The 24,401-nt window shown below is 41.6% G+C and overlaps 1 protein-coding gene across 1 annotated transcript in view; it reads right to left on the bottom strand.

The window, feature by feature from the left end:
- Window positions 1–6,793: 6,793 nt before the first annotated feature.
- PCYT1B (phosphate cytidylyltransferase 1B, choline) overlaps window positions 6,794–24,401 on the bottom strand; it is a 120,239-nt gene continuing 102,631 nt past the window's right edge. Inside the window, exon 8 of the mRNA XM_057719261.1 lies at window positions 6,794–7,319. Within this exon, the coding sequence (XP_057575244.1) occupies window positions 7,107–7,319 (213 nt within the window). The 3' untranslated portion in view covers window positions 6,794–7,106. The remainder of the gene's footprint in view (window positions 7,320–24,401) is intronic.

Genomic DNA, 24,401 nt, shown 5'->3' with positions numbered 1-24,401 from the left:
ATGTCCACATCCCAATCCTCAGAACCTGGGCATATGTTTTATTACATGGCAAGGAGGAATTAAAGTTGCTGATGGATGCAGAGAATGGACTGGAGGACACGGGGTTGGGGGGGCGGGGGGCGAAGGGGAAGCTGGGAGGAAGTGAGAGAGTAGCACAGACATATGTACACTGCCAACTGTAAAATAGATAGCTAGTGGGAAGTTGCTGTATAACAAAGGGAGATCAACTCGATGATGGGAGATGCCTTAGAGGGCCGGGATGGGGAGGGTTGGGGGGGAGTCGCGGGAGGGAAGGGACATGGGGATATATGTATAAATACAGTGGATTCACTTTGGTGTACCTCAAAAACTGGCACAAGAGTGTAAAGCAATTATATTCCAATAAAGAGCTTAAAAAAAATAAAGTTGCTGATGACCTTAAGATAGGGAGTGTCCTGGATTATCCAGGTGGGCCCAATGTAATCATGAGGGCCCTTATACGTAGAGGAGAGAGGCAGAAGGAGTGTCAGAGTGATGTGATGTGAGAAAGACTGGACTGGCCATTGCTGGCTTTGAAGATGGAAGGGAGCCACGAGCTAAGGAATGCAGGCTAGAAAATGCAAGAAAACCAATTCTCCTCTAGAGCCTCCAGACAGGAATGCAGCCCTGCCAACACCTTAATTTGAGTGCAGTAAGACCATTTCAGACTTCTGACCTCGAGAACTGTAAAATAATACACCTGTGTTGTTTTAAGCCACTGAATTTGTTACAGCAATAGGAGACTAACACACACACCTCTTCAACTTCTTTCATCTGTCGTTAATCCTTGAGGACCAGATATGGGGGTGGGGTGGGGGATGGAAAAAGAATCAATGACTCAGTTGTGTCAGTGTCAGTTTGTATGCTCAGGCCAGTGAGTGGCATCTTGCCAACATCTGTCCAGGGGAATGTGATTATCAGACAAGGAAGTCTGGTTATCACCTCAAGCTATGTAATGAGTCATGTCCTGCCATGTACGTGCATGGCAGAAGATGACAGGTTTTCTTTGAACTTGCACATTTTAGAGTGACAAGTTCATTTGCAAGTATAAGAAATTGAAAAGGTCCCTGTGGAAAAAGTAAAGTATCCCAACTGTTTCAGGTATGGATTCATTAATTCTTTTAAAATGGAAGGTTACATATCAAATATTTTAGTGGTGTCTAATCCTTCCATCAGAACTCTGCTTTTATGAATAGAGTACAGTAACCTTGCAGATTAATTCCTTTCCCTGCCCCCCGAGAAGATAATGAAAGTAAAGAGAATAAAAATTGCTCACCGGAGATGAGTCAACCCCATTCTGAACATCTTCCTTCAAGTTTCCCACATTTGGTCAACTGCAGCTGACATTCAGCCAATATGGTATTTTTTTCTAGAGTATAAGCTATGGCAGTGCAGGCCCTAACATAAAGACCAGTTAGCACTTGCAGATGTTTATGCCCTTAATGATATTTGCAGGTTTTACTGGTTCTTTATTGGTTTTTACTTGATGGTTTCTTAAAGAATTTGGTCACTGGGTACATACACTGGTGCTTATGAACTGTCCCTCTTTGCCTGAAAAGCATCTCTGTAGGAGTCTTTTTATCTAATAGCTTCTGCTGAGTACCTGGAGAAGCTGCTTAAACATTCAGCTCCAATAACCAGTGAGGATTTGTGTGCATGTGTGTGTATGTGTGTAAACATTTTTGATAGTGTACCTTTTAATCCTAGGGGTTTGTTAAAGGCTCATTCTCTTTGGGGCAAATATCAGAGTTCTTAAACATGAGTTTTGTTATGCCTTAGAACTGATTTTCCCTTGAGAACATTTCTGAGGTATCCTGGAAAGTCAAGAAGAAAACTATGACTCTTATCCTAAATACAGCCTGTTGAGAATGTGTTTGATCTGTGTGGCAAAAGCTAAGTAATGTGGTCTATGAAGGATAGCTATTCTGTTTTTAAATGAATTCCCTTGCTGCCTGCAGGCCTAGTTCTATTTCTTCTAGAGTCTAGGCTAATGTTAGAACTGTTGTCGTTTCAAAGAACTAAACCCTGCCAGATGGAGTTAATAGAAGCTCCTAAATTCGGCTGGTAGAGGGCATAAGCGCAATTCTCAGAACATCAATCTGTCTTAATTGTTGACATTTGGAATCCTGATTTAGCGCTTCTACCCCCATCTATGTGCTTCCAGCTGATCAAAGGAGCTTTTCCCCAAAGATGGAAAAGTGATGGAAATAGCCACGTCCCGATGTTTAGGTCCAGGTGAAAAGTATGCCGCCGGGTAGCTAGATAAGAACGGTGGGTGAAACCTGAGAGCCTGCGGAGGCTTTGGCACGAAAGCGGTGGTTGTGGAGGCCCCCGGCCACCTCTCCAGCTTCCCAGTGAGGGGCAAGCACTTCCTCATGGTGCTTCAGTGACAGCAGCGTAGTTGAAGCAGCTTAGGGACAATGCAGGCTGCTTCATAAATTCAGAGACATTTACAGTTAAAGGAAACCTCAGAAACCGTTTCCTCCAACCCCCTCATTTTACTAAAGCAGACACTGAGGTCAGAGAAGTGAAGTGGTTTGGCCGGGGTCAGAAAGCAAGCTGGCGGTGAAGCCTACAAGTCAGGGTCCTGGCCGGGCTCCCTACATGACCTCCCTCCAGGTGAGTGCTCCTAAGCAGCTTTCTTTTTTTAATTGAAGTATTGTTGATTTACAGTGTTGTGCTAATTTCTGCTGTACAGCAAAGTGATTCAGTAATACACATATATACATTCTTTTTTATATTCTTTTCCATTATGGTTTATCAAAGGAGATTGGAATATAGCTCCCATGCTATACAGTAGGACCTTGTTGTTTAGTCCATTTACTAACCCCAAACTCCCAATCCATCCCTCCCTCATCCCCCCTCCCCTTTGGCGGTAGAGAACAATTCTGTTCTCTGTGTCTGTGAATCTATTTGCTTAGTAGATAGGTTCATTTGCACCATATTTTAGATTCCACATGTACTATCATATGGTATTTGTCTTTCTGACTTAGTGTGATAATCTCTAGTTGCATCCATGTTGCTGCAAATGGCATGATTTCATTCTTTTTTATGGCTGAGTAGTGTTCCATTGTATATACGTACCACATCTTTATCCACTCATCTGCTGATGGACCTTTAGGTTGTTGCCATGTCAGGCGTGAGCTGGCTAGCAACTCCATGCTTGGCACTGTGCTACACGGCACGCAGACCCATCGTTCTGAAGGGCTGGGACCCAGCTGGGCGGAGGCAGAACAGCTACACCTGCACTTTTCCATATTGCAGCAGAGCCCATAAGTAGGAACACACAGCAGCATGCTTTTAAGAAACATGATAGGCAAAAGTGCAATTCTGCATCCCTTTATTTATAAACAAGTTGGGAATGCCGTGTCCCACTGGAGAGCAGGAGTGGGTTTGGAGCAGGGAGGGGGCGGTGCAGGGGTAGGATGGGGTGGGGGAGGGGTGGGGCTGATTCCGGAGTTTGCGTTATTCAGCACCAGAGCAAATGCTTGGGCATAAGGTCGTGCTTTAACCCAGATGAGTCGTCGTCTTCTTGTCTTATATGTACAGCATAGTCTTAATAAGTATGTATGCTCTTCTTATGGCTTTGTCCCAGGACACATTGCAGTAACAACAAAAAACTCAAGTCTAGAGAGAAGTAGAAGTTGCAGACACCTCATGAGATCATTATGTTTTTGTTTTTTAAAAAGAAAAATCTGATGGCCAAGACTAGTGCTGAATGGATGCCTGAGGAACAGGAATATCTCTGCTCCCTTCAGGCTCATCTGATTCAGCTGAGTCTGCGTCGCCGTCTCGCATCTCTCCCTGGGGTATGCCTGGGTGCTAAGTCCTGAAGATGGAGAGAGTGGAATCCACGCTCTTCCCGTCCCTCCCTCCAAGCACAGACTCTCAGTAACTCCAGCCTAAGGCATGGAGCAAGCTGGCTATCCTGCAGCTGTGCTCTTCCCCACAGAGCAGGTCAGAAGGCAGACTTAGGTCTCGGGATCACTCCTCTTGAGGTTGGTTTCCTTTGCCTTTGTAAAGTCCTTGCCCACGGGAGTTGGCTTGCCAGAAACGGGCCAGTGTGACTATGACATTAAAATGGCCCCACGTTTTTAGCTGGTGAACGTTGATTTCAGGGTCCCTAGGAGGAAGATGTGACAGCTAATGGAGAAGGGCTGCAATGGGGAAGCTGGGCGGGGGAGTGGGCGTGGGGGTAGGAACCCACATCCTGCACAGGTACCCACTAACCTTGAGTGTCTGAAAGGAAGCCTGCCTTCACCTGTTAGGGAGCGAGTGACACTTGTAAGGGAGCAGAAAGGAACTACAACCCTCCTCCCACCCATCTTCATGTAACCTGCCTCCTTCCACAACCTAAATTGCTGTTCTGCAGCCCTCAGTCTGAAGCTTCCTTCCCTGTCTAGAGCAAAAGAACCTTTCCTTGCCTTTTGTCATTTCTGCTTACCTCTCCGAGCTTGTGTCACACTTTGTACATCACTCATTCCAGCCTTAATCCACTCTTGGCCGTTACTGCTGACTGGCCGGCCCAAGCAAAGAGCCATCCCATCTCCTCCCAGGCAGGGGAGGAGGGGCAGGGAGAAACTGGTGGCTGGGAAGCATCAGAAGTTGGGTTGCAGAATCTCCTCATCCCTTCCCAGTAATCTTGTAGCCTTAGAGTCGGGAGGCATTGTTACAGGTTAGGGGGGGACAGAGGGTAAGACTTAGAACCGACTTGTGGGTGGTTACGGCCCGTCCCTGGGATATCCCAGGCATTGGTCATTTCCCAGAATTGGCAGCTAGGATGGCACTGAATCTGATGAGTCGTGTAAGCGGCATCTGTCAGCGTGGTGTGTAAGGCCTGCAAACTTAGAATCCGCCCGATACATCAATCCCAAGCGATTTGCTTCAGAGCAGGAATCAAGTGAAAGTGGGTTAATCTGCTCTGGGCCGTGGCATAAGTCCACAGAAGGCATTCCCAGGAGAGGTTCCCCTACAAAGGGAAGCCCTGAAGTGGTTTGAGTGTGCAGATTTTCTTTAATCTTCTTGCCTTTCTCCAGGCTCCTCCTCCTCCTTTTCTCTTACCTTATTCCCACTGCCTTGCCTTGCCCAGCTGGCCGCCTCATCCTGTCACTGCTCAGGAGACAGTGGGCATACGCGCCCAGTGTGCCCTGGGTACATGATGGGAGAGAGACGGGATGGGCACAGTGGAAGAATGGGGCCTTTGCCCCTCTCAGCAGAGCAATGCTCTGGGCCTTGATGGCAACAAGAAATTTTCTTCGCACATGCCATGTTCTCACCAGCTCTCTGTCCCATATGAGCGCTCGACAGAGTTCTGGAGAAAGTGCCCAGAACAAGGGGGTTCCCAGCCAGATTAGCCTCACAGTTTTGCTTTCCAACAAACATCACTTATCTACAGGTGGGCAGGGAGGTAGTTCAACCCCAACATGAGGGGGAAAGACAGGCCACCTTCCTTCACTGGTTGCCCCACTTGTCACCCAGAAGGCTGGTTCCCAAGGCCTCTGAAAGGGAGAGTTTCTGTCACAAGAGATGCTGGGCTCTGCCCACAAGTTGCTGTTTTGGGCCTCTGGCTTTACTGGGACAGCCAGGCAATGCCTCTTCTCCCCAAGAGTGTGGTTCTACACCTTGTCTCTACCTGCTCATTTCTCCCTGTGCTTAGGGGACAATAGCTTCAGACAACTCAGCAGGAATGCTCAGCATCGTCTTCCATTTAAGACCTAGGGCCGGGGGGTAATTACAAGACTGCCTGGACCGTCCAGATGCTGAGATCAGGCTGAGGTTCCCACCGTGCTCGGTGACACTCTTCAGAGCCTTCCTCTACCCACAAAGATGATGGGAGGCTGTGAGCACGACATGCTGATTTCTTGGCTGGGACAAGACCTTTCTACAGGAATGCAGGATCAGCTTTTGACAAAGTGCCCAAGTCACAAGGGAACCACGTAGTTCTTAAGACCAAGGATTTCAGCGGGGTATTAGGGTGAGAGCAGGAGAGGGGGGTCATGTAAAATGCCACCACCATAGATTCATATTGCATATGGTACACACCCTGGATGGCATATTGGGAGCATTACATAGAACAGATACGTGCAGGTAGCACCCCCTATTGGTATACTATGTGGTTTGGTACATCAAACCATTACTTGAGGTCTATGAAACTGTTAACTGGTCAGAAATGGGAAAAGCCATTCCATAATAGCATCCTTGAAGGAGAAGCTTCAGGAAACATCTACCATCTGCTAAACTTGGAGCCAAAGCAAAGTGGCTCCTTTATATATATATATATACATATGATATGACCATCATATATGTATATGATCTGTTTTGTTGCATTTCCCACAGATTAAGGTAATTTCTGGAAAACAGTGAAGTCAAACCAATGAGGAAAAAGTACAACCAGGAGACATTAGGCCTTAGGTGGTGTTCTCCTTGACAAAACTGTCCTTGGAATAAGAAGTTGAGGTTCACACTAGGTGACCTTTGATATATCTGGCCTAAAGCAAGGCTTGGTCTAGACGCCACATTCCTGGAACTGGAAAGAACTGATGCGTTGCAACATCAGGCCTCAGTGGCTAAACTGAGAAGGTTGGCATCTGTCTGCAGCTTGACTAGTTCAGAAGCACTTTGTCACCTCTACTGGAAACAGCTTTATTCTGGCAGAGCTTGGGTGGGAGGAGGCAACGTGCAGGGCTCTTAGGAGCTGGAAGTAGCAGATTGAGGGAACAGCCGCTTCCACAGGTGGTATACTTGGGGGAGTGGGTGTAAGGACCAAAGCAGAAGGCACCCCACTCAGTGCAAGTCTCCCGGGGTGCTCTGCATCTTTCTTTAGCAAGGTTAAAGTAGAGTGGTTCTAGATGATGCTAAGAAGGTTTGTATAGGTTGTCCGGCTGGAAACCTCCATGCAGGGCCCAAGTGTTGGGCTGAATGGAGACTGAGGGAGAGCTGGTCCCAGGACCTTCCTGTAGCAGAGCCCAGGGTCTCCTGGCTGAGCTGCAGCTCCTGGGACTATTATCCTTCCCACACCACCCAGGCATCCCCTGTGCCCCGCCCTCCTCCCCAGCCTGTGTGGCATGGCTCTTGTCTGCCAGCAGCCTTTACTTCTCATCCTCATCCCCCTCACTCATGCTGCTGATGGAGGCTGAGGCTGCTTTGGGTGAGGAGGGGGGTGAGGTTTTGTTCGGGATCCACGAGAAGGTGGGTGATGGGGAGCGGGAAGGCGACCGGCTTCTGGTCGGGCTGCTCACAGGGCTCTGCTTCGGGGACAAGGCCTGCAGCATCCGGCTACTCCTCTCCTGGAACATCTGCTTCTAGAGAGAGATGGGAGAGAAGGCGTCTGTTAAAGGAGTCACCTGAGGGGGCGGGGAAACAAACAAACGAGGCAGGAAGCACAGCTGCTGCTCCAACACCTGCACGCACAAACACAGGCTCACACGACAGCCCATGTTCCCCAGACTATCTCTGGGGAAGGGCTGAGTGAGATTCTGGGGCAGGAAGATGCTGCCACATCAGATTATCATCCCAGCTGGGGACTCATCCCTTCTTACGGCCTTTTCCTCCACCTCCAAATCGAACTGCTGTCTATCATGGGCCAGGTAAACGGTAATGTCCTTGGTACTGGAAGGGCAGCAGGAAATAAAACAAAAAATCCCTATCCTCATGGATGTGAGGGAGGAATCGCACAGTAAACAAACAAAACATGAGGTATGCCAGGTGGAACTATGGTCTGAGAGAAAAATAAAGCGAGAGAGGTTAGCAGATTGGGGTGCAGGCTGGGTAGGCAGGTGGGCTGCAGCGGGAAGTGGGGCGCTCAGGGAAGACCTCACTGAGAAGATGCTGTTTGAGCAGAGACCTGAAAGAGGTGAGGGAGGGGACCACGTGGATGGAAATCGGGGGGAAGTGCATTCCAGACAGAACCCCGAGAAGGGAGCACACAGTGCGTGTCCCGGGACAAGCAAGGAGGTCGTGGGAGCTGGTGAGGAGGGGCATGGGGGGGGTGGGTTAGGAAGAGGTCACCAGAGGAGTAACAGAGGGCTGTGGCATGTAGGGTCTTGGTGGCCCTGTGAGAACTTGGGCCTTTGAGGAGTAGAGAAAGCTCTGCAGAGTTCTTTTACCTCTGCCGTTCTGAGCAAAAGAATAACAAACTCGAACTTTTGGTTTAAAAGGGACCCGTCTGGCTGCTGTACTGGGAACAGACTACAGAGAAGCAAGGGCAGGAGCAGGGGAAGCTGCTTTGCAGTAAGAATCCAGGAGAATGATGGCGCCCTGGACCAGGGTGATGGCCATGAAGAAGCTGAGAGGTGGTTGGAGTTCTGGTATATTTTTTCCCCATAGTTTTATTAAGGTTTCTTTAATAATTTACTTCAAGCTAAGCTTTTGAATGTACAGTTCTGTGAGTTTTGATAAATGTCTTCCGTTGTGTGACTAGCACTATCACCGAGCTAGAGGAGAGTTCCATCAGCTGCCCAATTCACTCGGGATCTTTTTTATTTCCCTCTCGCCCCCCGCCCCAGCCTGTGGCAACAGATGTGTTCTCTGTCCCTAGAGTTTTGCCTTTTCCAGAATGTTATCTAAATGGAATCATGCAGTATATGGTCTGGCTCCATTTTGAAGGTAGAGCCAACAGGACTCACTGACAGATGGGATGTGAGGTGTGGGAGGAAGAGGAATCAAGTGCCTCTAGTTTCTGGCCTGTGAAGCGAGAAAGCTGGAGATGCCATTTGCTGGTGTGGGGGACTGTGGGGAGGAGGAGGTTGGGGTGATAAGATGGGTTTTCCGGTTTGGAACCTCGGGTGACTGTTGCCCGGTGCTTTCAGAACCGAGCCCTTCTGCAACACTGTCCTGCAGCTTTCTGGGGAACCCAGTCCTGGCCCCGAGCCCCTGCCTACCAGGCCTCCTGGTGCTGCCAGCCCATCTGCCCTTCTACCCTGTGCCTGCAGCTCAGCCCTCACACACTCCATTCCCCACGTCTGAGCGCCCTCCCTCTGCTGCCTGGGCTCTGTGCTCTGGTTTCTTGCCATTGCTCCCTGTAGAGCCTCAGTCCCCAGCACGCTGGTCCAATCTTCTGATCCTAAACTGGCACTGAGAGGCAGTTCTCCTATTAGCTATTTTAGACTTTGCTTGTCATTTGAGTTTTTCATTTTACGAACCACTACTGAGACCCTGGGGACCAGGTGCTGTATAAGAAGGGGAAGGAAAGGGTAAAGTTGGTGGTTATATCCAAGCTGGGGCTTCAGTGACATGTGGGAAGACGGGGTGGAGATGGGCAGTGAGGCTTTGGGGCTGGATGAGGGCTGGCTTTCCAAGCAGAGGGTGCTAAGTAGAGAATGCTAAGCATAACTGTTTGGCCTGCCTGGACCCCAAGTGCCTACAGTAGTCAAGGCTGGAGCACCAGGAGGAGGATGGATTTCTCCTGAAGCACCCCTGGAAGATTTTAATCAAGAGAAGGGTATGGTAAGATGGGTGATGTAAAAATACCTTTGGCTGTGAGCATAAAAGCAAAGAAAGAAACCATTTTTTAAAAAAGATTAATGTTTAGCTATATCAAAATTTAAAACTTCTGTACCTCAAAAAAAAAAAAACCACTATGAAATAGGGTACAAGGCAAATGAAAAAAAGGAAAATTTTTGCAACATTTAGATAGAAATTAAGCATCTTAATAGATAAACAAAGGGAGTCCAACTCTAGGATGGAAGATGCCTTAGAGGACTGGGGTGGGGAGGGCGGGGGGGGGGACTCCGGGGGCGGGGGGGAGTCAAGGAAGGGAGGGAATACGGGGATATGTGTATAAAAACAGATGATTGAACTTGGTGTACCCCCCAAAAAATAATTTAAAAAAATAGATAAACAGCTTACAAGCCAAAAAGAAGATAATGAGCATTTGGCACATACAGGTAACTCACAAAAGACTTATAAATGAACTATAAAAAATGTTTGGCATCACTAATAAACAAATGCATAGTGATTGACATGAGATACCTTTTTTTATATATCAGCTTGCTAAAGATATTTTTCATCTTCCCAACCTTTTAAAACTTTTTCCAGTTTTGAGATAGAATTGACATACAGCACTATATATGTTTAAGGTGTACAACATGATGATTTCACTTAAATCGTGAAATGAGTACTACTATAAGGTTAGTTGACATCTGTCATCTCATATGGATACAAAATTTTTTTTCCTTGTGATGAGAACTCTTAGGATGTACTCTCAAAACCTGCATATATACCATACAGCAGTGTTAATTATAGTGATCATGTTGTACATTACATCCCTAGAATTTACATATCTTGTAACTGGAAATTTGTACCTTGTGACCCCCTTCATGCAATTTCCCCTCCCCATACTCCCTACCTCTGGTAAACACAAATCAGTGAGATCATAAAATACTTGTCTTTCTCTGACTTATTTCACTTAGCATAATGCCCTCAAGGTCCACCCATGTTATCACAAATGGCAGGATTTCCTCCTTTTATATGGATGAATAATAATCCATTGTGTGTGTGTGTTTGTGTGTGTGTGTATAATAATCTGCTATGAATGTGGGGGTGCAGTTATCTCTTCCAACACAGTGTTTTCATTTCCTTTAGATATAACAGTTGACCCTTGAACAATGCAGGGGTTAGGGGTACGGACCCTCTGTGCAGTCGAAAAATCCATGTATAACATTAGAGTTGGCCCTCTGTATTCGAGGTTCTCCATCTGTGGATTCAACCAACTGTGGATCATGTAGTACTTGAGTATTTCATACTGAAGAAAATCCAAGTATAATTGGACCCATGCAGTACAAACCCGTGTTGTTCAAGGGTCAACTGTATTCCCACAAGTGGAATTTCTGAATCACATTTTGAATTTTTTGAGGACCGTTCATAATGTTTCCATAGTGGCTGTACCAGTTGACAATCCCACCAACAGTGCACAAGGCTTCCTTTTTCTCTACATACTTCCCAGCATTTGTTATCTCTTGTCTTTCATGCTAACTACTCTAACAGGCATGAGGTAATATCTCATTGTGGTTTCAATTTGCATTTCCCTATTGATTTAGTGATGATGAACATCTTTTCATCTACATGTTAACCCTTTGCATATCTTCTTTGGAAAAATGTCTATTCAGGTCCTTTGGCCATTTTTAAATTGGATTATTTGTTTTGTTTTTTTGCTATTCAGTTATATAAATTCTCTATATATTTTGGATTTTAACTCCTTATCAGATACATGGTTTGCAAATATTTTTTTCCCTTTCCGTAGACTGTCTTTTAATTTTGGAGATGGTTTCTTTTGCTATGCAGAAGCTTTTTCGTTTGATGTAGTCTCTTTATTTTGTTGCTTGTGCTTTAGGTGTCATATCCAAAAATATCATTGCCAAGAGCCATATCAAGGAGCTTTTCTCTGATGTTTTCTACTGGGAATTTTATGGATTGTGGTCTTACATTGACATCTTTAACCTATTTTGAGTTTATTTTTGTGGTTGGTGTAAGATAGGGGTCTACTTTCATTCTTTAACATGTGACTATCCAATTTCCCAACACCCTTTATTGAAGATACTTTCTTTACTGAGTATTCTTGGCTCGCTTACATGGGTTTACTTAAAGTATTCTATTGTTTTTGATGCTACTGTAAATGGGATAATTTAAATTTTTTTCATATAATTCATTATCGGTGTGCAGAAATGTTACTGATTTTTGTATGTTAATTTTGTATCCTGCAACTTTACTGAATCGATTAGATCTAGCAGTTTATTGGCGTCTCTAAAATTTTCTATATATAAAATCATGTCATATGCAAATAGAGACTATTTTACTTCTTCCTTTCCAATCCTAATGCCTTTTATTTCCTTTTCTTGCCTGATTGCTTGTGGCTAGGACTTTGAGTACTATGTTGAATAGAAGTGCTGAGAGTGGGCAGCCTTGCCTTGTTCCTGATTTTAGAGGACAGGCTTTTAACCTTTCACAGTTGAGTATGATGTTAGCTGTGGGCTTGTCATATATGGCCTTTATTATCTTGTGGTATGTTCCTTTTATACTTAGTTTGTAGTTGTTAAGAACTGTCATAAATAGTTGTTAAATTTTATCAAATGCTTTTTTTGCATCTGTAGGGATGATTATGTGAGTTTTTTTCCTTTCATTCTGTTAATTGATGGATTTGTGTCTGAACTATCCTTGCATCTCAGGGATAAATACCACTTGATCATGGTGAAAGATCTTTTTAATGTGCTGCTGAATTCAATTTGCTAGTATTTTACTGAGAATTTTTGCATTTTTATTCATAAGGGATATCGGCCTGTAGTTTTCTGAGAGTGTCCTTTTCTGGCTTTGGTATCAGGGTAATGCTGGCCTTGTAAAATGAGTTTGGGAGCTTTCCCTCCTCCTCAATTTTTTGGGAAGAGTATGAGAAGGACTGGCATCAATTCTTCTTTAAATGCTTGCTAAAATTCACCAGTTAAGTCATCTGGTCCTGGACTTTTCTTCATTGGGAGATTTTCGATTAATGATTCAATCTCCTTAATACTAATTGGTCTGTTCACATTTTCTATTTCTTCCTGATTCAGTCTTGTTAGTTTGTATGTTTCTAAGAATGTGTCCATTTATTCTAGGTTGTCCAGTTTGTTGGTATATACGTTGTTCAGTAGCTTCTTATGATCCTTTGTATTTCTGTGGTGTTAGTTGTAATGTCTCCCTTTTCATTTATAATTTTGTTGACTTGAGTCCTTTCTCTTTGTTTCTTGGTGAGTCCAGCTAAAGGTCTGACAAGCTTGTTTCCAAGAACCAACTTAGTTTTGTTAAAGTTTTGTTAATCTTCTCTACTTTGTTTCTGTTCTCTGTCCCATTTATTTCAGCTCTAATCTTTATTTCCTTCCTTCTCCTAACTTTGGCCTTAGTTTGTTCTTCTCTTTCTGGTTCCTTAAGGTATAGAAATATGTCATTTGAGACTTTTTTTTTTTAAGATTTTTTTTGATGTGGACCATTTTTAAAGTCCTTATTGAATTTTTTACAATATTTCTTCTGTTTTATGTTTTGATTTTTTGGCCATGAGGCATGTGGGATCTTAGCTCCCTGACCAGAGATTGAACCCACACCCCCTGCATTGGAAGGCAAAGTCTTAACCACTGGACCACCAGGGAAGTCCCTTTTCTTGTTTCTTAATGTAGGCATTTATTGCTGTGAACTTCCCTCTTAGACCTGCTTTTGCAGCATGCCATAAGTTTTGGTATGTTGTGTTCCCATTTTGCATTTGTCTCAAGATACATTATTTCCCCTTTCATTTCTTCTTTGCACTATAGGCTGTTCAGGAGAGTATTGTTCAATTTCCATGTGTTTGTGAATTTTCTAGTTTTCTTCCTGTTACTGATTTCTAGTTTCATACTATTGTGGTCAAAGAAGATACTTGGTATGATTTCAATATTCTTAAATTTGCTTAGACTTCTTTTGTGGCCTAACATATGGTCTATTCTAGAAAATGTTCAGTATGCACTTACGAATGTATATTCTGCTGTTATTTGATAGAATATTCTGTATGTCTCTTAGGTTTAGTTGACCTATAGCATTGCTTATATCCACTATTTCCATATTGATTCCCTGTGTGGATGATCTATCCATTGTTGAGAGTGGGGTATTAAAGTCCCCAACTATTATTGTATTGTTGTTTATTTCTCAGTTTAGCTCTGCTTTATATATTTGGATGCTCCCATGTTGGATGCATAAATATTTACAATTGTTATATCTTCTTGATGGATTGAGCCCTTTATCATTACAGGATAACATTCTTTGTCTTTTTGTACCATTTTTAGCATAAAGTCTATTTTGTCTCATGTAAGTACAGCTACCCCTGCTTTCTTAAAATACACTGTTTGTTTGAATTATCTTTTTCCACCACTTCGTTTTTCAGTCTGTGTTTGTCTTTTAAGGCTAAAGTGAATCTTGTGGGCAACATATGGTTGGATCTTGTTTTTTTAAATCCATTTAGCCATTCTGTGTTGTTTGATTGCAGAATCTAGTCCATTTATGTTAAAAGTAATTATTGATAGGGAAGGACTTATTATTGCCATTTTGTAAGTTGTTTTCTGGCTGTTCTGTAGTTCCTCTGCTCCTTGTTTCATATCTTGCTGTCTTTTTTGTGTTTGTTTTGATGTCTTTTGGTATCAGTATACTGTGACAACTTTACCATGTTCTTTTGTATAAATACTACAGGTTTTTGCCTTATTACCATGAGGCTTACATAGACTATATTAAAATTATAACACCCTATTTTAAACTGATAATAACTTAAGTTCAATAGAATTCCTAAACTTTACTTTTGCTTGTTCTCCCCCTCACATTATAGGTTATTGTTGCTGGTCAGTTGATATACTATTAAATATTGTGTAACCAATATCAGATTATTATAGTTACGGTTATTTTTACTGTGTTTTCTAATTTTAACATACAGTTATAAGTGAATTATGTACCAACATTACCACATTACAGAATCTAACTTTGACTATATACTTACCATTACCAGTGAGTTTTATGCTTCTTGTGTTTTATGATGTTAATTAGTATGCTTTTACTCAAAGAACTCCATTTCTTGTAAGGCAGATCTAGTGGTGATAAACTCCCTCAGGTTTGGTTTCTTCAGGAACATCTTTATCTCACCTTCATTTCTGAAGGACAGCTTTGCCAGGCATAGAATTCTTGGTTGATAGGTTTTTTTTTTCAATATTTTGAATATACCATTCCATTCTCTCCTGGCATGAAACGTTTCTGTTGAGAAATTGACCAAAAGTCTTATGAGGGTTCCAGTGTATGTAATTTCTCTCTTTTCTCTTGTTGCTTTCAAAATTCTTTGTCTTTGACTTTTGACAATTTAAGTATCTGTCTCAGTGTAACCCTACTCAGATTTAACCTATTTGGGGTCCTTTGCACCTTATGGATCTGGATGTCCATTTATCTCCTAAGTTGTGGGAAGTTGTCAGCCATTATTGACTTAAATACACTTTGTCTCTTTATCTTCTCCTTCTGGAATTCCCATAATGCACATACTGTTTCTTTTGATCATGTCCTGTAAGTCCCATGGGTTTTCTTCACTCTTCTTCATTTTTTTTTTCTTTTTGCTCCTGGCTGGATAATTTCAAATGTCTTGACTTGCAGGTCACTGATTGTTTCTTGTGCATAGTCGAGTCTGCTTTTGAAGCTCTCTGTTGAGTTCTTCAGTTCAGTTGTATTTTTCAGCTCTAGGGTTTCTGTATGGGTTTTTGGGTTTTTTTTTTGGATGGTTTCTATTTCTTCATTGAATTTCTCATTTTGTTAATGCATGGTTTTCCTAATTTTGTTTGTCTGTGTGTGCTTGTAAAGAAGTTTACTAAACTTCTTTAGGAGGATTATTCTGAATTCTTTGTCTGAAAGTTCAGAGATGTCCATTTATTTAGGGTCAGTTATTGGACTTTTATTAGTTTCCTTTTCTGTCATATTAACCAGATTTTTCATGATCCTTGATTTCTTACATTGATACACGCACATTTGAGTAAGCAGTCTTCTCTTCCAGACTTCACATGTTTGCTTTGGCAGAGATAGCTCAGTTTGGGTTTCCAGGTGTGTTTGCCAGTAACATCCTTGGGCAGGAATGATTTGCTATCAGGGTTTATTTTGGGGTGAGGTCACTCCCCAAGCTCTGAGGTGGTGGGGCGGGGAGGGCTTGCTGCTGGCTGAGAACAGTTAGATAGGACTGCTCGTTTGGTTCCCTGCCCAGGTGAGGCTGTAGGTTGAGCTCCACAGTTTCCTGGGTTTTCTGGTCAGGATTACTAGATGATCAGGACTGGGTACTAAGCAGTAGATGTGGCTATGAATTAGCTTCTCTTCCCTGGTAGGGCAGCAGAATAGGCCCCAGGGCCTGTATAGCTTGTTGTCTGGGGACCTGAGTCAGGCAAGACTGTGTACTGAATGCCCTGGCCAGACAGGGCCACCGGTTTTGCTCTCTGTTCAAGTGCCACTGTACGCAGGGCTGTTGCATGGGCTAGGCAGCTTCCCATGTGCTCTAGTTAGATTCTTGGGTTGGGTGGACTGCAAGCTGTATTCAGCAATGAGTGGGGCTGTGAATTAGGTTCCCTTCCCAAGCACAGTGGGAGAACTAATTCCAGGGTCGGAAAGGCTCTTTGTGATCTTGATTCAAGCTGACCTGCACCCTAAGTTCCCTGGCTGAACAGAGCCACAGGTTTTGCTCTGCAGTCTGTCAGCTCTGCCTGCCGGACTCTCTGCTCAAGTACTGCCAGACTATACAGCTTCCCAGGTGTTCTGGCCAGGCTTTCTGGTTGGGTGAGGCTGGGAGCGTCAGTTGGCAGAGAGTGGGGATTATAACTCAGTTCTCCTGCATGCGTGGGGATCGACCAGGCTCCAGGGCCAAAAATCTTTGTTTGAGGACCCAAAACAGACAGACTTGGACTCCACTTGGTTCCCAGGTCAGATGGCACCAATGACTTGGCTCTGTAGGTGAGCAAAGCGGCTGACTGGGGTTACTACTTGGGCTCTGCAGTAGGAACTCGGTCTGCCAGGGTCAGCGTGCTGGTTGTGGCAAGCCTCCCCACTTCTCTGTCATGATGACATTCTCAGTGGTCGAGCCCTTCAGATTCCTCTGCAGTCTCCGTGGGGTGAGACCAGAGTGGGTCTCGCAAGAAAGGACCCACAGTGCTGGGAGAGCCAGATGTCCATCTGGGCTCTTTCCCCACTGGAGGAACCTGAGGCTCAGGGGAGATTTCTCCATGGTGCCGCATCGGCCTGGGGGAGGGGCAGTGCAGTGAGCTTGTAGCTGCTCCTCTTACCCTTCTAACGCCACCTGTCTTGGTCTCTGTGGTGCAGGGGGTGCTTCAGGCTCACCCAAATGTTCTAGGATTCTCTCAGTGGTGTTTTGTCTGTGAATAGTTGTTAGTTCTTGTGAGGGAGAACAAAGTCAGGAAGGACCTATGTTGCCATCTTGGTGATGTCACTCCCCTAAGATTTTTGTTTTAATTTGTAATGGCCGCTGTTGGTAAGGGCTCAGGAAAAAGACCCCACTCCTGTTACTGCTGGTGGAAGGGTAAAATAGTAGTGCCATTCAGAGGGGTAACTGGGCAACAGGTACAAAAACTTTTTTTCCTGAGGAGACAGAGATGTAAATTTGTGTACAGGGATAGTCACCGCAGTGTCAACAGACAAAACGTCAAACTCCCTTAAATAGGTTAGAGAAACCTTGTACAACTCTGAGGTACGCTGAGCAGCTGATGAATATGAAGTCCTTAAAGAATATTCAATAATGTGAGAAAATGTTCATGAGCTATTACAAAGTAAAAATGATGTTAGACTAGTATGTTCTGCATGAATCCGGTTTTGTAAAAGGAAATATATATTGGGTTGGCCCAAAATATATTTGGCAAAATATATTATGGCATTTTCCATAAGATGTATGGAAAAACCCGAATGAACTTTTGGGCCAACCCAATACATGCAGATGGGAAAAAGATGGGGTCAATACCCCCCAAAATTAGCAGTGACTACTCTGGGTGATGAGGCTACAGGTGATTTTTAGTCTCTTTTTATTATTTTCTTTACTTTCTAATAGTTCTGTAATGAATATATTATTTTTACCATCAAAAAATATATATGGTAGGAAGAAAGATAACTGAGGCAAGGAGATTAGGCCAAAGGGCACTGCAGTAATGTCACAGGTAAGACAATATTAAGGCCTCAGGCACAACATCAATTCCCCGCTGGTAGTCATTTTCCCTTTTTAAGTGCTAGCCCAGTACTTTTTACGAGCTCAAATCTCCTCTAGTAGATACAATAGAGATGACTTGCTGATCACTGAGATCCTTTTCAGATTTAAAATTCCACAATTCTATGAATACACCAATTATTCACCTTCCATCAAAGGCATTGATAATTCTGCCAAACAGCATCTAAACCCCTCAAAATCAAACAGGAAAAAATACTGTAGTACAACAGCATTAACTTAGAGTAAGCCCATTTATGATACAAAATCAAATGCCAAAAGGATAGGGCAGACTATTATTAACAGCAACATGAAAAAAAAATTCTTGAACTTCTAGCAGGCATTTTAAAATGTGTTATTATTACTGTCATCTTTAAGTATATCTTCAGTGGCAGCCATTAGCCCTCCTGCTGTTAATGGATTCTAAGGAATCTACAACTTGCCTACTACAGTCTGACTCAAGCTCATAACTGAATATTCTGCCTAAGGCGACGAAGTGATTTGAATCCTTAATGATAAACAGTGGTGTCAGACTTCATAAAATGCAATATCCATGCAAAACAACTCTGGGTCTTGATTTGCAAGCTCCCTGATTTGTTTCTGGTGCATTTTGAAGGGTGGTTCCCCTGCAAAGGAGCTGAATTGAATCAGGTCAGGAGACAGTCTGTAATGAGCTTCCCGGGAAGAAAAGCACTTTAGAAATATAACAAATAATGATCATGGCATGGCATTTTCGAAGAGGAAAGGTATTAAATTCAGTCTTGTGCTGTATTAAGAAGTTTCCATTTATAAAGTTTTCTTCCAAGAAAATAATCCCATTTGTAGCCCTGTCCATATGAGAGTAATTTTCTGTTTCCCCTCCTACAAGGTTTTCCCTTTTAAAAAGTTCTTAATATCTAGTGAGGCAGTACATGTCTTGACAAATACCTTTAAAGGTTTCAATGTTTCAGATATACTCTGGCAAATCCACCAAAAAGGAAATAAAAAATATCCTAGTTACCTATAGTTTGGACTTCTGGTAACCAAGATGGAGCTCATGGAGAGTTTCACTTCTGTGCAAATCAATAAACAACAACTCACCCTGAAACTGTGCCTGACATGTGCCTGGGTGCCAGGCTCTGTTAAAAAGGACTTTAAAGGATGCGACAATTTAATCCTCCCAACAGCCCTAGGAAGTGGTTGAGAGGTAAATGAACTTGCCCAAAGCTACCCAGCCAGGAAGTGAGCCCCTGCTCATGACCAGCTTTCCATAGAGCTCTCATGACTTCTCCACAGTGAGAAGCTTTTCAGGTTTACTCATGTTTTACGTGAGCATTTGTTGGAAGACAAATTTTTCACTGTCAAAAAGACGTGGGATCCACAAACTGAATTTCATATTTCTTTTCTCAAAATCAAAAGTCTTAAAACTTAGCAATGCCATTAGAATGGCTATTATAAGAAGCAAACAGAAAACAAGTGCTGGGGAGGATGTGGAGACATTAGAACCTTTGTGCATTGTGGAGGGAATGTAAAATGGTGCAGCCACTATGGAAAACAGTATGGTGGTTCCTCAAAAAAATTAGAAAGAGAATTATCATATGATTTAGCAATTCTCCTTCTGGGTATATACCCAAAAGACTTGAAACCAAAGACTTAAATATATATTTGTGTTTTTTTAATTGGGTATAGTTGTTTTACAATGTTGTGTTAGTTTCTACTGTATAGCGAAGCGAAGTACAGTTACCTGTAGATATCTGTATAGTAATGTTCATAGCCCCAAAGTGGAAACAGTCTAAATGTCCATGATGGATGAATGGATAAACAAAATGAGGTATGTATAAATAACTGTATATGTGTGTATATATGCATATATACATGTTTATGCATATACATATGGTGGGATTTTTTTTTTTTTTGGCTAGCATAGTGTAAAGTATTTCTATGATGGTGTTGAAAAGAAACATTTTGTCTATTACAAAATATTATGGGGGGTTTTCCTGGCATGGAGAATCTGAAAGCCGACCAATGAGTCATTGCTTCAACAAACATTTACTGACAGTACACTATGTACGGTTTGAGGATTAATCTAAACCCTGAGGATACAGCAGTAAACAATAGGAAAAAAGTTTACGTTCATGTTTATATTTTTTGAGGTATAATTGACATATTAGTTTTAGGCGTACAACCTATGTATATATACATACATATATATATTGGGTTCGCCAAGAGGTTCGTTCAGGTTTTTCCGTAACATCTTATGGAAAAACCGAAACAAACTTTTTTGCCAACCCTATATGTGTATGTATGATCACAATAAGTCTTGTTAATATCTGTTCTCATACATGGTTGCAAATTTCTGGGATGAGAGCTTTTAAGATCTACTCTTAGTAACTTTAAAAGATGCAAGAGTATTGTTAACTGTTATTACCATGCTGTACGTTATTTCCCCAGGAATTATTTTATAACTGGAATTATGTACCTTTGACCCCTGCCTTCACCCATTTTGCACACCCCTCACCCTCTGACTTTGGCAACCACCAATCTGTTCTCTGTATCTATGATCTCATTTTGCTGGATCATAAGTTTTTTGTTGAGTTGTATATGTTTTTTATATATTTTAGATATTAACCCCTTATGAGATATATGATTTGCAAATATTTTCTCCCATTTGGTAGGTTGCCTTTGCATTTTGTTGGTTTCCTTTGCTCTACAGAAGCTTTGCACTTTGATGTAGTCTCATTTATTTATTTTGCTTTTGATGCCTTTGCTTTTGGTGTCAAATTCAAAAAAATCATTGCCAAGATCAATGTCAAGGAGTTTACCACCCACCTATGTTTTCTTTTAGGAGTTCTATGGGTTCAGGTATTGCGCCAAACTATTTAATCCATTTTGAGTTAGCTTTTGTGCATGGTGTAAGAGTGGTCCAATTTTGTTCTCTTTGCATGTTGCTGTCCAGTTTTCCTAGCACTGTTATTGAAGAGACTGTCTTTTCCCCATTGTATATTATTGGATCCTTTGTCATAAATTGACCATACATGCATGGGTTTATTTCTGGGCTCCCTATTCTGTTCCATTGCTCTATGTGTCTATTTTTATGCCAGTATCACACTGTTTTGATTACTATCACTTTGAAAAATGTGTGAAATTAGGGTACATGATTCTCCAGCTTTGGTCTATTTCCTCAAGATTGCTTTGGCTATTTGGGGTCTTAAGTAGTTCCATATGAACTTTAGGATTGTTTGTTCTATTTCTGTGAAAAATGCCATTGGAATTTTGATAGGGATTGCACTGAATCTGTAGATTGCTTTGGGTAGTATGGATATTTTAACACTGTTCTTCCAATCCATGAGCACAGAATATCTTTCCATTTATTTGTGTCTTCAATTTCTTTCATCAACATCTTACAGTTTTCAATGTACAGGTCTTTCACCTGCTTGGTAAAATTTATTCTTATGTATTTTATTCTTTTTGATGTGATTGTAAATGGGATTGTTGTCTTAATTTCTTTGATCGTTTTTATTCATGTATAGAAATGCAATAATTCTTGTATATTGATTTTGTATCCTACAACTGCATGTATTACTTCTAACAGTTTTTTTTTGTGGAGTCTTTAGGGTTTCTTATAATATGTCATCTGCAAATAGTAACAGTTTGTCATTTCCAATTTGGATGCCTTTTTGTTTTTTTTCTTGCCTAATTGCTATGCCTAGGACATCCAGTACTATGTTAAATAGAAGTGGTAAGAGGGGGCATACTTGTCTTCTTCCTGATCTTAGAGAAAAAGCTTTCAGCTTTTCACCATTGACTATAAGGTTAGCTTCGGGCTTATCACATAAGGTCTTTATTATGTTGTTGAGGTACATTCCCCTCTATACCTACTTTGTTGAGAGTGTTTATCATAAAAGGATGTTGAATTTTGTCAAATGCTTCTTCTGTATCTATTGAGTAAGCACATGGTTTTTATTCATTTTGTTAAAGTGGTATAACACATTGATTTGTGGATGTTGAACCATCCTTGCAGCCCTAGAATAAATCCCACTTAATCATGGTGTATGATCCCTTTAATGTATTGTTAAATTTGGTTTGCTAATATTTTGTTGAGGATTTTTGCATCTATGTTCATCAGGGATATTGCCCTGTAATTTTCTTTTCTTGTGGCATCTTTGTCTCATTTAGATATCAGGGTAATGCAGACCTTGTAGAATGAGTTTGAAATTGTTCCTTTTTTTGCCTGGGAGACTTTGAAAATGATCGGTATTCTTTAAATGTTTCATGAGTAAAGCCATTTGGTTGTGGACTTTTGTTGGGAGGTTTTGTTTTGTTTTTAGCTTATAAACAACAAATTTATTTCTCACAGTTCTGGAAGTTGAAAAGTCCAAGATCAAGGTGCCAGCATGATCGAGTGAGGAGCCTCTTTCTGGTTCATAGGCTTCTTGTGTCCTCACATGGTGGCAGGAGGCAAAGGAGCTCTCTGGGGGTCTATTTTATATGGGTATTACTTTCACTCATGAGGGCTCTGCCCTCACGACCTAATCACCTCCCAAAGACCCCGTCTGCTAATACCATCACATTGGGCATTAGGATCTAAACATATGAATTTGGTGTGGGGTGGGGGGACACAAATGCTCAGACCATAGCAAGTAGTATATGTGAAATAGTTCTATATATATTTATCTAGTACAATTTTTTTTACTGAAGTATAGTTGATTTACAATGTTGTTAGTTCAAGTGTACAGCACAAAGATTCAGCTACACACACACATGTTGGTTATCTATTTTATATATAGTAGTGTGTATAAATCCCAAGGAGGTTGATTAACTAATTCAATCTCCTTACTTGTAATCAGTCTGTTTGAATTTTCCATTTCTTCACAATTCAGTCTCAATAGGTTGTATATTTCTAGGAATTTATCCATTTCTTCTAGGTTGTGAAATTTGTTGGTGTATAATTGCTCATAGTAGTCTCTTATCCTTTGTATTTCTGTGGTATTAGTTGTAATGTCTCCTTTTTTGACTTGTAATTTTATTGATTTGAGTCCTCCTTTTCTTGATGAGTCTAGCTTAAAGCTTGTCAATTTTGTTTTTAAAGAACCAGCTCTTAGTTTCATTGATCTTAACTACTGTGTTTTTAGTCTGTATTTCACTTATTTCTGTTCTGATCTTTATTTCCTTTCTTTGGGCTTCCTGTGGTATTCTTTTCCTAATTCCTTGGAGTGTAAAGTTAGGTTGTTTGAGGACTTTTGTTGTTGTTGTTTCTTGATGTAGTCATTTATTGATATGAACTTACCTCTTAGAACTGCTTTTGCTGAATCCTGTAAGTTTGGGTGTGTTGTATTTCCATTTTTATTTGTCTCCAGGTATTTTTTGACTTCTTTTTTGATATCTTCTTTGACTCATTGGTTGTTCAGTAGCACGCTGTTTAATTTGCACATATTTATGAATTTTCCAGTTTTCTTCTTGTAATCGATTTCTGGTTTCATACCACTGTAGTTAGAAAAGTGCTTGATATGATTTCAATCTTCTTAAATTTGTTAAGGCTTCTTTTGTGGCCTAACATATGATCTCTCCTGGAGAATGTTTCATGTGCACTTGAGAAGAATATATATTCTATTGCTTTTAGATGGACTGTTCTCTAGGTATCTACTCCATCTGATATGTCATTTAAAGCTGAATTTCTGTACTGATATTCTGTCTGGATGATCTGTCCATTGAAAGTAGTATATTAAAGGTCCCTACTATTACTGTATTGTTGTCTTTCCTTCTTTGGGTCTGTTAATACATTTTGGTACTCGTATATTGGGTGCCTAAATATTTACAAATGTTATATCCTATTGTTCGATTGACCCCTTGGTCATTACATAATGTTTTTGTCTCTTATTACAGTCTTTGTTTTAAAGTCTATTTTGTCTAAGTATAGTTACCCCAGCTTTCTTTTGGTTTCCATTTGCATGGAATATCTTTTTCCAACCCTTCCCTTAAGTCTGCGTCCTTACATCTGAAGTGAGTGTCTTACAAGTGGCATGTAGATGTTTTTTTATCCATTCAGACACTGACTTTTTTTTTTAAAAAAAAGAATCAAATATCAGCTTCATTTTTTAAATTAATTAATTAATTTATTGGCTGTGTTGGGTCTTCAGCGCAGCACACGGGCTTTCTCCAGTTGTGGAGAGCAGGGGCTACTCTTCATTGTGGGGAACAGGCTCCTTGTTACAGTGGCTTCTCTTGTTGTAGAGCATGGTCTCTAGGCACATGGGCTTCAGTAGTTGCTGCACATGGGCTTAGTTGCTCCACAGCATGTGGAATCTTCTGGGACTAGGGATCGAACCCATGTCCCTTGCATTGGCTGGCAGATTCTTAACCACTGTGCCACCCAGGAAGTCCTATACACTGACTTTTAATTGGAGAATTTAAGTCATTTACAGTAATTATTGATAGGTATGTACATAATGCCATTTTGTAAATTGTTTTCTATTTTCTTTCTGTTCCTTTCTGCTCTCTTGCTTTGTGATTTGATTATTTTCTTTAGTGTATGCTTAGATTCCTTTATCTTTTGTGTACCTACTATAGGTTTCTGCTTTGTACTTACCATGAGGCTTACACATAAAAATGTATATAACAGTCTGTTTCAATTTGTTAAAAACTTAATTTGAATACATTCTAAAGCTCTACATTTTTACACTCCCTGCCAACCCCTGCC

Source organism: Hippopotamus amphibius, chromosome X (assembly GCF_030028045.1).
Source record: "Hippopotamus amphibius kiboko isolate mHipAmp2 chromosome X, mHipAmp2.hap2, whole genome shotgun sequence".
In the NCBI taxonomy this organism is placed as follows: Eukaryota; Metazoa; Chordata; class Mammalia; order Artiodactyla; family Hippopotamidae; genus Hippopotamus; species Hippopotamus amphibius.
The sequence above is the reverse complement of the archived record's forward strand: the minus strand, read 5'-3'. Positions and strand labels throughout refer to the sequence as shown.